The following is a 15726-nucleotide window of genomic DNA, read 5'->3' on the forward strand; positions in this document are numbered from 1 at the left end:
GTTTCTTAAAGCAGCTTCTTAGTACAAAAATTTAATTTTATAATGAAAACCTGCTTTAAGAAGCAGTAAGAAAGCCTTCCCAAACGAAGCCTAAGATTGTGATGAATTGTCCTAAAGCAATTATTATAAGGTGCCGCTCGATCAGACTCACAAATTGGACACAATTTTACAATACCCAGCTAATATATTTTGTTTTCTTAAACTAAACAACATATGGTCCAATTAATTTTTTAACTTTGTTTTGTTTCAATAAAAGTTTTGTTGCCAATCATTGTCCATCTTCCATAATTGTCAAATACATTGAGTGATTCATCTAACCTTAGAAACATTCAAGGAGATGAGGATTTCCAGGAAATGCTGAACTTCCCATGCTGCAAAAGGAGAAGATCAGGACTGAATTAGATAAGGCGTAAAGTTAAAAAAAAGCTTGAAGGTCCTCTTACCGTAGCAATTGGCATCCTCGTTCTTATGGCGTCTATTTGCGAGAGATTGAGGTCAGCTATGGCAATCCCAGTTGATAAACGATCTGCGAGGGAATTGTGAGAACTTGGAAGGAGATTAGAAGGTTCTCAAATGCAAAAAGCCACCCAGAAAGTTCAGAATTTTGTAACATGAACAACGACGCATATATTTCCATCCAAATCACATGTTGCGTATGGACTTATAATAAGAATGTTCAAACAACGAATACTTAACGACAATATCTATTTTGCTGGAACATATAATCATGACATAATTATATTGCTGATGTACACAATTTTACGGTTACGTTCACAGATACTATTTACGTGACTTGAATCAGGGCCTCCACAGCACGAGAAATTATTCTGAGTGGAGAACAAATCGTTCAGAGACCAATCAGAATGTGCCATGTCAGCAGTAACAAGCACAGAGGTGATGCAACGCATTCTGGTTGGTCTCTGGACGACGTTCGGCATCCGCATAGAATAATTAATCCCACAGCACACTTGAGACAGTTTGCTCTGTACTTCAAGCCCACACACTCCAATAATCGTCCATTGCCGCTTTGATGGAGGTCGATTAAATATAGAGCAAAACAACTAAAATTTACAACTAACGAGATGTATGGAAATACAATTCATTAAACTTATTTTGTTGGCATACTATACATCTGTACTGCAAATGAAATTTATAAGGCAATGCATGAGATGTATAGCAACATTAGGAGCTAAAAGTTTCATTCAGGTCATCTTGTGTTTGTCAAATAAAAGGCCTGAAATCAGCAAGTGAATAATGAATGCTAGTTAATGAAGAAGAAATGGCTTTATAGTCCCTCAAGCACTAAACGGCGCGGCTAATTATATTTCTCAATTTTTTTATAGAAACTTGTTTTCCCACAACTTTCAACCGTAGTTCAATCAGTTCTATGGTTATGATTGTTTGTTCATTAAGTTCAAAAGTCTCAGCAATGCTTAATACTCTCACCTGACACTAATAATGTAAGATTGGCTATTGATATATATATTCTCTCAGCAATGCTTCTCATTAATGTCCAGGATAACAAATACCAGTTTTTCTCCATTATTCTCACGTCCTTGCGACTTCAAAAGAAATTCCATATTGTTTCATACTCGGATACTCTTCTTCATTGACTGTTATAAGAGGAGTAATATGGTAGAGCGGCAACAAGCATTTTAAGCCACTTCGGTCCATATTTTTCAGTAATTAGCTGGGGAATTTGATTTTATAAAAAAAGAATAATTCAATCGTTATCCTTCAATGTTTTTTCACTTAGAGAAGATAAAATATGGGACCAACATTGTTCTCAAGAAATATGCTAAAGATACAAACAAGATACCAAAGAAACTCCCAAAAATCAAAGTTGCACAAAGTGAGAAGGCCCCACTACAAAATTATTTGGGACGGCAGGTTAGGCACTAGTGGTATTTTTTAGCGAGTTCTTTGTACTAATTTATTGCGCTTTGCGGATACTCTTTTGGGATCTTTTTTCCCAAAAGGATATGAGAAAAACTAAATGAAAGAATGGACGAGAACAATGAACAAATTGACTCTATTCTAAACTGAAACTTGAGGGTTCAAATCACCAAAAACAACCTATCAGGGATTAATATTACACGCATCAACCTACTGGCAAGAGTTCCTGCACTGGATACACCACAACAACAACAACATTAAGTCGTTATCCCACTACGTGGAATGCACAGGACACACCATCAAAGAAAAATGATAAGACTCATAGAATGAGTCCCAACTTGTTATTAATTGATGAGAAATCAACTTATAACACAATATAGGAATAATTCAAAGCTAGATGTCTTGGTATATAATTCTTTTGAAGATGATATAACTTTAATCGGTAAGACACCTACTGAAGTCTGAAAAATTAGACAATGGAAGAAATGTTAAGAAGATAGAGACCTTAGAATGAACAGAACAAAGATTGTATATATGTTATATAATTTTAAGGGGCATGATAATAAAAATGATCCTTCAATATAACTAAAAGATTAAGATGATTTAACTATAATATATTTAAATATCTTGGATTTATACAACAACATCATCAAGTATTTTATCTCACTATATGAGGTTGACTATATGAATCATTTTTCTACATTGTGTCATATTAAAAGTTAAATTCTCATTTAAATCTAATAAAAAAATGTCATTTATAATACTTTCTAACCAAGTCTTTTTAGGTCCACCAATAAGCCGGATCTAATACATATACTCTCCTAACCAAGTTATTGAAGGGTCGACGTTTTATGTGACCAAACCATCTAAGGCGAATCTCTCTAATCTTATCTGCAACTGGAGCTACTCCAACCTTTTCACGTATATACTCATTTCGCATTTTATCTCTAAGTATAAAACCACTAATCCACCGAGCATCATCATCGAGCATCATCATCTCTACAACACTTAATTTTATACTTCTTTTTTAATGACCAATATTCTGCACCATAAAGAATTGCAAGTCTCACAACCATCTTATAAAATTTTTCCTTAAGTTTGGGGGTTACTTTTCCATCACACAACAGCCCAAAGCATGTTGGAGTAACTTGGATCTATAACATAGATGAATAGAATTATAAATGGGAATACAAATTCTAGAGGTTAAACTGGATGGCTAAAATGAATAAGTGCCTCAAACTTTTGTGTGTAAATAAGAAGATATCATGGATGCTTGAAGATAAATTTTGTAAAACCGCAAGTAGGCCCACAAAGTGGATGCATATAATTGTTGGTTTTATGAAATTCAGTGATGTCTACGTTAAATGAGATAGACTTGGGAATAAAAACTTAGATGTGTGGCAATACAAAGAATGATTATACTAGAAAATTAGAGTAGCATCAGTTGAAAATAAGGTTAATGAAAATAAATTGAAAATGATTAGGACAAGTGCAATAAATGGTACAAAATATACTCATTAGATCAAATAATAAAATTAGTGTCAAAGGATTATGAAATGAGATAGGCCTAACATTATATGATGATTGTTCAAAAATATTTGCCAAGAATAGGCTTAATATTTCAAATCACTCAATAAGAATGAACGAAAAATGAGGATTCATGATGCTATAACCAGATAGTAGGATAAATATAAGGATAACAATATGATCCCAAATTATAATTATATTGGATCGAGTAAAATAGAGGAATTCTATTTATCAAACCACATCAATTCACCCAATACCATGTTGCTAAGAGTAATTCCAATAACTTTACAAGAAAAAGGATTTAAATGTTTAAGCTCTTAAAGATGTCATGCATGAATTCCTAAGCTACCTCCATAATTAATCCACAATTCATAATTAATAATAGACTCCACTGAACAAAGCATTCACCTGGAAGGCGAGCAATAACAGTTCCCCATGGGTCAATGATAAGAGATCCGCCGTAGCTTTCTCTCTTCTCATTATGTTTTCCAGCTTGAGCTGCAGCAATAACCTTTTAAAGGTCGAAAGAAATAATGATTAGCACAGTCAACAAGTTATTCTACACAACATTCAGCAAACTATTTAAGATAGAGTAGGAGAATTAAGATTATTACCAGATTATAGAAAATTAAAATCAATATATATCTTCATCATCATAATATTAAAGCTACGTCAAAGAATCATAAAAAATGATCATTGCCCCTACAATTACTGATTATTCGTGAATTTTTTTTTAAAACAGTTTCTTTCCTTTAAATCCCTTTTTACTTGTCTTTATATGATAAAAAAGAATTCTCGTGATCAAAATTCAATTTGAAATCCATTGATTCGCAGCATGATACCAATCTAGGAAAACTTTTCAGAAAGACTTTAAAAAATGAACTCCACTCCAACGAAATTAGGGGAAAGAAACTGCGAAAGAATTGCCACACAGTTGGTTACATCATCATAACATCTGTAAGCAAGCAGTTGACAAATGGTGAAGGAAAAAAGACAACTTAAAATGCACCATCAAATAAAGAATTTTGGAAAAGGTGCCCGGAAAATCTGTGTTCCATCAAAGAAAAGCTTAGTATGTTCCACATTGCTATGAATTATTGGGATAAAACTGTGATTAAAATGATGATGGTTGTTATGATAGTCCAAAAAGCAACAAGGGGAAAGCCCTCCACCAATAAAAAAGCTAGATATGCATAAAAAATAATTGCGGCTAGAAATCTAAGCCAACCAATCCCCCAGAAATATTTCACATCATTTGGCCGTAATATTTGTAATCTAGGGATGCTTTATGACAAATGGGATTCACAATCTATGGTGGGATCGCAATGTGTCAGTCAGTGAGAGCCAAAAACAAAGATATACATTGTCCGCATCATGTCAGGCGGATAAAAAAGGAACCATTCATCAAAGTGAAGCTCACTAGATCAAATCCACTTGGCTGACCTGCTCAAAATTTATAAGTCAGTCTGATGCGGACATCGGCACGAAAATCTGGCGCATCTATCACAGGAGGCGTCGTAAATCGATGGCTCTGATTTAAGTTGTCATTTATGAATTATTTTCTGCATTTTAGTTTCTATTTTATGTTATTTCCTGTTTTACCCCTAGGTTAATTTATTTGAGTGTTGTAGCCCAAGGGGCAATTTTGTAATTTTTTATTTTCTCATGTTGTGACCTATATATATGGCCTTTAGCTATTGTAATAGGATGGTTGATTAATATGAAAAGTTTTTGTTTTTCAAACTTGTGTTCTTCTTGTGAGAGAGCGTTAGTGGGATTCCTATGAGAGGAATCAAAGTTGTCACCAGCCGCAAGATGGGTCCGGGCTCGTGATTTGAGATCCCTTGGAGAGGGAAATCGTATCACCCACCAACCTTGGAGACGGCCGGGTTCGTGGTTTTATTCTTTTCGTTATCTCTTCATCTTCTCCTTGTCGACATCCCCATCCTCCACCCAAGCCACCGGCCACCTCTTCACCATCCCGCCGGCCACCTTTTCACAACCCGTCGGCCACCTCACCCCCTCATTCTCCCTTGGCCATGCCTCTTTCCAATTTGGGTTGGCAAAATCAAGAGGGAAAATTCATGACAATTTGGGATTTCAAATTTCAAATTTGAAATCTTTCCTATTTGGTGTTCCTCCCATCAATTCCCCAATTAAGGCATTAATGGCATCTTAATTTGAAATCAATCTTCAAATTAATTTCCCCCCATTTTCATTCAAATCCTGAAATTAATTTCAGGATTTGAATTAATCTCTCTCCCTAGACCCGCCGGCCCCCCTCTTTGGGCTCCCTCCTTTACTCCCACATTCATGGCATTAATTTCTTTGATTTGAATTTTAAAATTCAAATCAATTCCCTCCTAATTTAACCAAAACTGAAATTAAAATTCAGTTTTTGATTAAATTCCTAATCATAAGCCCAAATTTCCCCTTGCCTTGCTCTACTAATTAATTCCCTAGTCTATGGAGATTAATTACAGGAACAAAAAAAAAATCCTTTTAATTCCCTGTTTCATGCATGCCGCTGGCTCCTGCATAATGAATTGGAAATTAATTCCCCAAGGCATTCAATTACTTCCTAAATCAAATCATTGATTTAGGGAATTCAATTCCTTACCAATTCTCTCACCCGCCCCCTTTTCTATTAGGAAATAAGAGCCCATTCTCCCAGCTTACCGCCTCCCCTTCTCTGCATTAAATTTCAGATTTCATTTCCAAGGCCCATCTCAAATTTCTGGGCCCAAAACTCACCCCTTCAAGTGGGAAACAACCATCCAAATTCTGAAGTCAGAGAACAAAATCTGAAAATTCCAGATTTCCCGAAGGAAATTTCTTTCAGAATTTATGAGAAGACAATTGGAGTTTTCCTCCTGAACACCCTTTCTCCTCATCCCTGAAACCTGAATTTTCTCTCAGGTTTTGAATAAAAACCTGAAGAAAATTTTCAGTTTTTTGGGAGACATTTGGAGTTTGTCCATCATCCATAGCAAAGCTCCTTTTTCGTTCTACATCACAGTCACCTAGTAAAAGATCCACTCAACCAAGATCCACCCAATCAGTTTACTTGGGGGTCAAATAATCTTAGTCAAGATATCAGTAGAGCCCGTGAATGTAGTTCATTCAGTATTGACTACAAATCCGTTCAATAAAGTAATCACTAAGATAGTTAAATGCCATACAACCGTCCAACATCAAGATGTAATACGAGTCCATTTCTTAACTATTCATTAATTAAAAGAATGCCAAATCATTAAAGGACAACTAGTTGTCACCCAATGGCCTAATGCCTCCTTGAAGTGTTATAAAGGCCAAAACAAATGGAATTGTAGGGAAACTTGAAGCCAATATCTTTGGCCCACAACTTGTAATCATAATTTATCCATTTACCTCTACTCCAAACTTTATAACCTATGTACATTGTCATTAATAATAGTGAAACCTATTTCCACCTTACTAAAATTGGCGTTTAGTAAATAGACTAAAAACACAAGCTTTTGAGGCCTAGATCTCCCTTACATGATGTATGTTAGTGATGTCCTCTTCGATCTTAATAGTGTTAACTAAAAATCATCACCATTGGCAGTCTCTTAATAGTCTTTTCCTTCGCGAGGATCCATTCTTACAGAGACTTCTTGATGGGGAATGGCTGAGAAGGATTCAGACACTCAGTTGTATTTCTTAACATTTACATGATTGTTGGCTAGCTCCAACAATTCGACTAACATCCTCAGCTGCTACAAATCGAGTGCATATCTGAAAAGATCTTCCCTTAGTCCTTAAGTCAAGGTAGCTTGGGTGACTGTAGGCTCCAGGTCCTTCACGTCTAGCATCTCCTTCTGGAACCACATGATAAAGCTTCTTAGTGATTCACTAAGCTCTACCTTATCTTTAGGGGCTAGCGAATTAAGTGACAATCATTTGTTTGAAATTAGCAAATGAGGTGATTACTCCCAAAGGCACACGAGGGAAGCACCTAAGCGCCAACATATTAAATGAAGAAGAGAAAACATGAAAGGGCATCGTCTATGTCCAGCAACGAGGTCATAGACTCAAAGGACACCACATAATCTGTGTGATCAATCTTGCCTCTGTATCACTCCAAGTGTGGCACCTTGAACTTGGGAGGCGACCTGACCTTAGCGATTGCCCTGGAAAAAGCATTGGCTAGCTATGGTTCATTTCTTCTAGCTCATCTAGGCGACGGGCTATAGTCTTTATCATTCGTCCAGGTGCAAATGTAATCAGGGATTGGACTGGATGCGAGCGTTCTTTCCGAGCGTCTTCGATGAGGTACCGAGTCAGAGGATTCCTCAGGTGTGTTGTTAGCTCATGCTTGTCCTTGGAGGTTGTTCAAGGCATCATGAATCATCTTCATTAATCGCTCCTCCATCTCCTGCGGGTCGTGGCAGGTAATGAATGCAGCGTTCTCCATTCATCAGGCTGAGGTTGTCTTCTTGCCCTTAGCATCAATCCACGCTCAATGCACCTAAGAGAACGTTGAATCCGAATCTGTCTAGTAGATGATGCCCGACTTTACTAGCAAATTGGTCTGATGGGTTTAGAACTTGTTAGTGAAAATGAAGAGTAGAGATAATAAAGAGAGGAAGAGTACACCAGAAAAATCTCCACCATCTCAATTAAAAATAAAAAGAGAAGACCAGAGATCCAAAGTCTCCAACCAAATATGAGAAAGAGATAAAAAAGGGACCCAAATTATTCCTCATCACTGCTCATAAGATTTTGAGGGCTAAAGGAAAGTTTATAAAGAAAAATTAAAAAACAGGTTACACGGAATATTCATACAACACTGCATGCAAATCTGTAGGAGAGCAAAGTCGATGGTCGATCGGGCTTAGGGTGACTTTACGGGCGCAAGTCCATAAGGAGAAGAACCCGTAACTGGTGAATTATCTTGTTAGGTTGATGATTGCTGGTGGAGGCTCAAGATTGCCTTGTGATGAAAGACGAGAAGTATTTGTAAGGATGAAAAGCCTTTGTGTAATGACCCTAATTTTCATTTTCCTTAATTTCTAAAAATTTACATGTGCGAGCGCTGCGGCATTGGGGTGGACGGCGCTCCGACACTTAGCTCTCTAGAATTTTTGAAAATTAATTCAGCGTGACGGCACAGGGGTGGCACGGAGGCACGATGGCATCGTGGTGGCTTTGCAAAGCTAAGATATGGGCGCTGCGGCGCTAGGTCATCTTTTTAATATAAATATCCCAATCCATTTGCTCCCTCCCCATTCCTTGCATGCATGGCCAGATAAGAGAAGAGAGAGAAACCTACTCCATATCATTTTCACTCGTCGCTCAATTAGAAAAAGTGTTTTGATCCTGGTAGGTAACCTAAATCATATTTCTAATTTTATCTCTTCTAAAAGTGATTGAAATGCAAAATATCTTTCTAGTGATTTTCCGTAGTGTAGCTTTTGATATGTGATAGATATCTTTCTCATAAGCATATTGACTGGTTAATATTAAAATTTCACCAATTTATTTTGCCTATATATTATTTTAACTAAAATAGGTAATATAATATTAATCAATGTTTTAAAAGCCAGACCGGACAGGCCGGTCCAACCGGTTCAACCATGAACCGGTCTTATGGCCGGTCCGGTTCATGCTAAGAACCGCTTCTGCAACAAATCAGCCAGAACCGGACAAAACCGCTGGTTCAATCGGAAACCGTTGAACCGGTCACAGTTCTCTTGAACCGACCGATTCAACTTTTGCATTTTTTTTAATATTTAAATAACTTATTTTTAAATATTAAAAAATATTTGTAATTTAATTTCAAATTTGAAATGCTTAATTTTAATTATATACAAATATATAACATAAATTAAGAATTATTTATATTAAACTTATTAATTCATTTGTAAGTTATTTTTTTGTTAAATTTAAATTAAATTTAAAGATTGAATATGTTTAAATTTAAAATTATATAAGATATTAGTAATATGTGAATTCAATTTATTTTTTTAATAAAAAATTTATATTATTATATCATTCTTATGTCATCTAAATTTTATTTATTATGTCATCATGTTCGACCCCGATTCTACCGGTTGAACCGGTGGAACAGTAAACTGCTCCCTCTACCGGTTCGTTGTCTAGTCCGATTTTCACAACCTTGATATTAATTATAAAATGATTAGAAATTGATATATTGCATTTAGACATGAAATACATGACATGCATATGTTTGTTGTCATTTAGGTCAACATTCATTTTTGGCATATTACATGTATCCTGATGATTATAATGATAATTACATTGAGTGCATATACTATTTACTATTATACTTCATATGATATGACGTGTAAAAAAGGGATAGAAAAGCTGGCTGAAAATGATAGATTGATTCAAGTTGGCTGGGGATATGTTATCATGTACACGAGGGTAGGTCGACGGGTTTTTCTTTAAATTAAATTTGTGGTGTAATCCTAAATGATATGAAAAGGAAGGCATAAGGAGATTGATTGATATGATATGATACAATAATTAGCATGAAGTGATAACTTCTAATATGAAAATCGCATAACCTAATTGACTAAGTGATACGTGATATGATTGATTCCTGAAAACATGATTAATATAATTGAGACTGATTCCTATAGGGTTGGCATATAAACTCGATACAAGAAAACACCACAGGTATCCAGGAGTCATATCTTGCTTACAGTGAATTTATTGTTTGCATATGCATATAATAGTAGCATGCATGATAGATTGCATAAATAATATGATATGACATGATTTATATATGATGCATGATATGACTGATACAAATATATGATAAGATTGATACTAAAGCATATGACATGTACGAATCACTGATTATGCATCACATGATAATATATATATGATACATATGAATTATATAATATACATGACATACTGCACTGGTATTGGATATATTGCATTACAAATAGGACAAGATATACATGCAGATACATTGTATGACATGCATATGATAAGGAAAGGTGTATGAATTTTTTGAATTGATATATGAACTAAATTGTTTTGTAACCGATTGGCATAGGAAATGATAGAACCTATTGGTCCTTTACTTGATTACTGATCACTGCTCATAAGATATTCAACCACATTTTTGTTTTACAGATCATATGACTCGATACTATTCATATTGACTGCTACCTGCTTTGACGGTTATATGAAATGATGGTGATTACATGCATAATATTTTCATTACCTTACATTGCTCACAGTGGTAGGTTCTAGCAATCTACTGAGCTGTTAGCTTATTCCATAGTTTTACATATTTTTTCAGGAAGGGGCGGGACGTAGTGGAGCGAGCAGATCGAAAATTCAAGTTTTGCTTTATTTCTATATTTTATTTTATTTTTTTGTAATAAGTAATTTAGAAAGAAAGATAAAATGATGTATTGTATATGAGTTTTGAGGAATGAATATACGTTTATATTTTGATGTATATGATTTAGTTACTTCCATTGGACTAGTTTATAATAATTGATTGATAGAAGCTATAGTAGATTAAGTAAGAGAGAATAAATAATTCTTCCAAATTATGTCTTTAGGTGTGACACTCTGAGCCTGATGATAGTAACGAAGTGGAATGTGAGGTCTTTGGGGTAGAAGCTTTCTTGTGGCTAAGTCTGGTGAGCCAATGGGGATCTGATTGAGATGAGCGGCGATCTCTTTGCCCAGATGAGGAACTTCCTAGTCGCCCAATATAGCGTGGCGAGCGAGAGACGAATGTCACTCTCCTTGGGTGGGTTCCTCTAATAGTCTCGGGCGATTCCATTGAGGAATATATTCCTAAGAGGGACGACCATCATCTCAACCTGATCACAACATGTCAAAACACTTAAGCTGACGATCCTTGGTATAAATATTAAATACAAGAAAAATTAACTACTGAGAGAATTAATCATTATACATGATAGATCAACAGTAAGGCATGACTATTCTTAATTCTCTATCAATGACTAAAGGAAATGGACGATCCTTAAAGGACGGAATGGTTCATCTCACCTAATGGTCCACCTTTTCAATAGTCTCCTTAAGATTCTAGAAAAAGATGGAAAGAATTGGGGAGAATTTTCCCAACAATATCTTTGACAGACAACTTGTAACCAGATTTCCTCCATCTTGCTCTCATCCGAACTCCATAATAATGTTCGAACCAAGTTCTTCAAGAATAATGAACCCCCCTCTGTGCCATATTAGACGTAGGTCAATAAAATCGAACAACTGCAAATTCTAATGTTCGTGCTAAGAGATTTATCTCTTTGATCTCTATCACATTGATTCTCTCGCATTCAAAGTAAACCTCTTGGCAATCTTTTTAATATTTGATAATTATGAACTATTGCTTTTTCAATTTACACAAGCTTCAATGAGCTGCTTCATACAAAAAACTCATTATACAATCATTAATTATTAGAATAATAATTGTTTGTGATGAAAATTAGAAGCAACATATCCTCATCAACATAGGAAGTTCAAATGGTGAATGATATTGAAATTAGATCCTAAGATGATCATTGGCCACCATTTAATGCTTATTGCTTGTCCAAACTATTATAAATATTTCTTTGTTTTAAACAACATTGGCTTCTTTCTTTATATGATCAAATAAAATTTTCTCATTTAAAATCCAATCCTGATATCCATGTGAATTTACATACCATCAATCTAGAAAATCTTTTCTTTTTTTTTTGTGTGTGTGTGTGTGTGGGGGGGTGATGTTGGGGGGGGGGGGGGGGGGGTAAGATTGAAGCAATGACCTCTTTTGAAGTGATGGCGATGAAGCTAGGGGAAACAATGCACAAAACAGTAGATAACATAGCCATGTTAACTAAAAGCAAGCAACTTGCAAGTGATTAAGGCATAAAAACTAAACTAAAAGAGCAGCCAACAAAGAACGTATTTGAAAAAAAAAAAGAATCTGCTAATATATGTTCCTTGAAAATTTATTCCCCGCCATATGCCATATTGCTATGAACCCTTGGTGTAAAGCTGATGTTAATGATGATTTCTATGAATAGCAGAGCGAGTCCAAAAACAAGATTACGGGATCACTATGAAACCTTGGTATAAAGCTGATGTTGATAATTATTTCTATGACTAGTAGAGCTAGTCCAAAAAACAAGATTACGGATAAGTTCTCTGCCACAAGTTATGAGCTAGATGTACATACCTCTATGAGCAGCTAGAAATCTAGACTAATCAGCCCATCAAATATTTCCAATCACTTGACCATCATATAGAGGGTTCAATCAAAGGATGCTTTGGACAATTGGGATTAACAGGCACAAATGGATCTGCTTAATACAAAAACTTTTCCTCAGTAGGAGAAACATGGATGACATGCGGCATCAGAAATACAAGCAGAGCGCTATCTGAGCCGTAAACTTTGTTTTTTATGCTTGTATTTTGAAATCTGAATTTCTTGCATGAGAGGATCATTATACCGGATAAATTCAAATTAACGAACATGAATCCAAGTAGGAAACATAGAAATCATGGTGAAAAGGGGATTTCAAGATGCCTACAAAGCACTGCGTCTCAATTGCCCGGGCACGGAGAAGAATTTCCCAGTGAGCCTCACCAGTTACCTTTGTAAAAGCTGATGGCACCAACAAAACCTAAAAAAGATAGTTTAGTTAAAAAGGGTAGCAAAAAACCAGTAAAAATGGATTACTATGACAAAGGTATGGCTTTACATAATAGAAGAAACCTGTGCATTATGTTCAAAGCGAAGCATTTGGTAGAGCTCAGGAAATCTTAAATCATAGCAGACTGTGAGACCTAATCGTCCAGCAGGACTGTCTTCCACAACAATCGCATCACCTGAAAAAAAAAAAAAAAAAACAAATTTTGGAAACGAGCAAGCATTTTAAAATAAATGTACTGTGCCTAATCTTCAAAACCATCATAATCGGTAAATTTGAAATTCAAAACAGCTATCCTTCTAAAGTAGAACTAAATACGAAGCTAATGGGAAGGTACATAATTTTGAGCTGAAATGTACAATATATTGCACTACAAAAGCAACAGAGTGATCAAACTACCTGCCAAGTTTATGCGACCAATACCTAATAATCCCTTCTCCTACTCAAAGAAAACAGGACTAAAAGGATTACGATCGAATGATAAAGCACTGCTCTAGCAGCATCAAAATACCTTCCTTGAAATGATTTCCCATAATAGACCATTCTAAGATATATTACTCTTTTTTATAAAAATTTAACTGAATCAACTGGTTATACAGAAAAAAATGTTGGCACAATTATACAAGACTTGAAGAAAAGTTTGAGGAATCTCAGCAATGCTCCTATTGCCGAAGATATTTTGCATTTTGGCAACTTGATTGATTTATTAAATTGGACAAGATATGCATGGTTGACGGATTTTGCAGTACTTGATTAGGATATTGAAATAATTATATGAACATATTAATAGAACAAATGTGTTGCGACAAAGTTAGGATTAAAAATCAATTAGTTCCTTAAGAAATGAAATGAAATACAACATCAAGCCTTTAAACCACTACATGGTAAGAAATGAAACGAAATGAACATAGTAAATGAGGTCAAAGTTCATTGTATCTCTGTGGGAATCTATCATTATATGAGGGCGGCATTACCTGCCGTTGTAAAACTACTCTCCTTGTAAACCATATTGCCAGGAACATCTACATCAAATCTTCAAACAGTAGAAAAGAGTTATATTTCAGTTATTCTATGCAACATAAAAAAGAGCAAAATATAAGATTGATAAGAAAAGATTGAAAATAATAATAACAAAACAACAATCCTTTAACCCACTACATAGGATCGGCTATATGAATTATTTTCTTCATTGCGTCTTGAGTGAAATTGATGTAGAATGGGTAGGACGATTTTCTCGGCAGAGGATCTCCTCTCCAAAATCTGATATTTTTCCTTGCAAAAACTGAAATAAATCTGGATTTCTCTCAAATCTGAGAAGAAATCTCAGTTTTGGTGTTGAGGGAAGAAGAGCGTGAAGGAGTAGGAAATCAGGAAATCAATCCACTAGAGAACCAATGGTGGAAAGGGAATTTAAGAGAGGGAGCTGGATAGGGAGGGGAGGCGGGATGCTGAGGAGAGGGAAAAATAATAGCTTCCGGTTTTCTATTCAAAACCTGAGAGATATTTCATCAGGTAATAACTAGAGGAAGGGAGACCGATGGGAATTTAATTCTTAATTCCTGAAAAAGGCATTAGGGGATTTGAGATGATTTGGTTTTATTGCCTAAATGCCAGATTTTGGACTTAGGAAACAAATCCCAATGTGAATCCAATGGGCTGGCTAGTTGCATGAATCAAGGAGCTATTAACGTGGAGGATGGCACATACCAACTTTCATTCTACGAATCAAATGTATGTATAATATCACCCATGGGTAGATACAAAAAGGACTACAGTAAATGCAGGTATCTGTAGTCAATTTTCAGTCTAAGAATGGAATACTCTGCTTACAACAGTGGTGGATGCTACCGACAACCCCAAAAATCAATCACCGATTCAATGGCCAGCAAATAGACTGTCCAATTCGCTGCAAGAAGAGCAAATGATATGTTAGTAAATTCAATACCTACCAACAGTCATAGGAAAACCCGTCATATACGTATAGTCATCTACAAGAAACCCCACCTTTTTTCCCCCATGACAGATAATCTCAATATCTTCATGGCTTTTCATAATTCACCTTACGAGAAAGTATAAAGGATTGATTCAATTTGAAATCAAATTTTGAATTTCAATTCTTTCCAAATTTGGAAAGTCTTATTTAGAAAGTGTTATGCATGATTCAAATTTAAATTCAAAGTTTGGATTTAGTCATAACCTTCCTTATATATTTTTCTTCTTTGGAAACTCCCAAACATTGCCCAAATCCCCTCCCTCCTCCTTCATGCCGCCGGCCACCATGTGTTTTTCCTCCCATTAATTCCCCACTGAAAGCATTAATGGCCTCTTAATTTGAAATCAATTTTCAAATTAATCTTCCCCCCAATTTCAATCAAAACTGAAATTAAATTTCAGTTTTTTTTTTAAATTTCCTAAATTCAAATCAAAGGAGCTTTAAATCACATAAGTGGTAACGTCATTTAGGAAATAAATCAAGTCTCCTCACAGATTTTTTCTTCACTCTTAAGACTAAATTTCTGCTGGCCGAATTTTTTTTTTTCTTTGCCATATCCATTCAATTGATCTCCAACCTTTTAATTGCTTCCTTAGGCTGAGAGTGGAAAATGGAAATAAATTCCCTATTTCTCTCTTGTCC

General features: G+C 35.3%; 1 protein-coding gene across 1 annotated transcript; it reads right to left on the reverse strand.

Moving 5' to 3' along the window:
• Positions 1–77: 77 nt before the first annotated feature.
• Positions 78–14124, reverse strand: LOC110103748 (nitrilase-like protein 2; the record flags this gene model as incomplete). The annotated part of the gene is given in 6 exon segments (XM_020832566.2): positions 78–371; positions 444–526; positions 3832–3934; positions 12972–13064; positions 13157–13269; positions 14066–14124. Coding segments are annotated over 6 exon segments (468 nt in total). The 3' UTR covers positions 78–329.
• Positions 14125–15726: the final 1602 nt, after the last annotated feature.

This window comes from Dendrobium catenatum, unplaced genomic scaffold, assembly GCF_001605985.2.
Source record: "Dendrobium catenatum unplaced genomic scaffold, ASM160598v2 fragScaff_scaffold_716, whole genome shotgun sequence".
NCBI classification, from domain to species: domain Eukaryota; kingdom Viridiplantae; phylum Streptophyta; class Magnoliopsida; order Asparagales; family Orchidaceae; genus Dendrobium; species Dendrobium catenatum.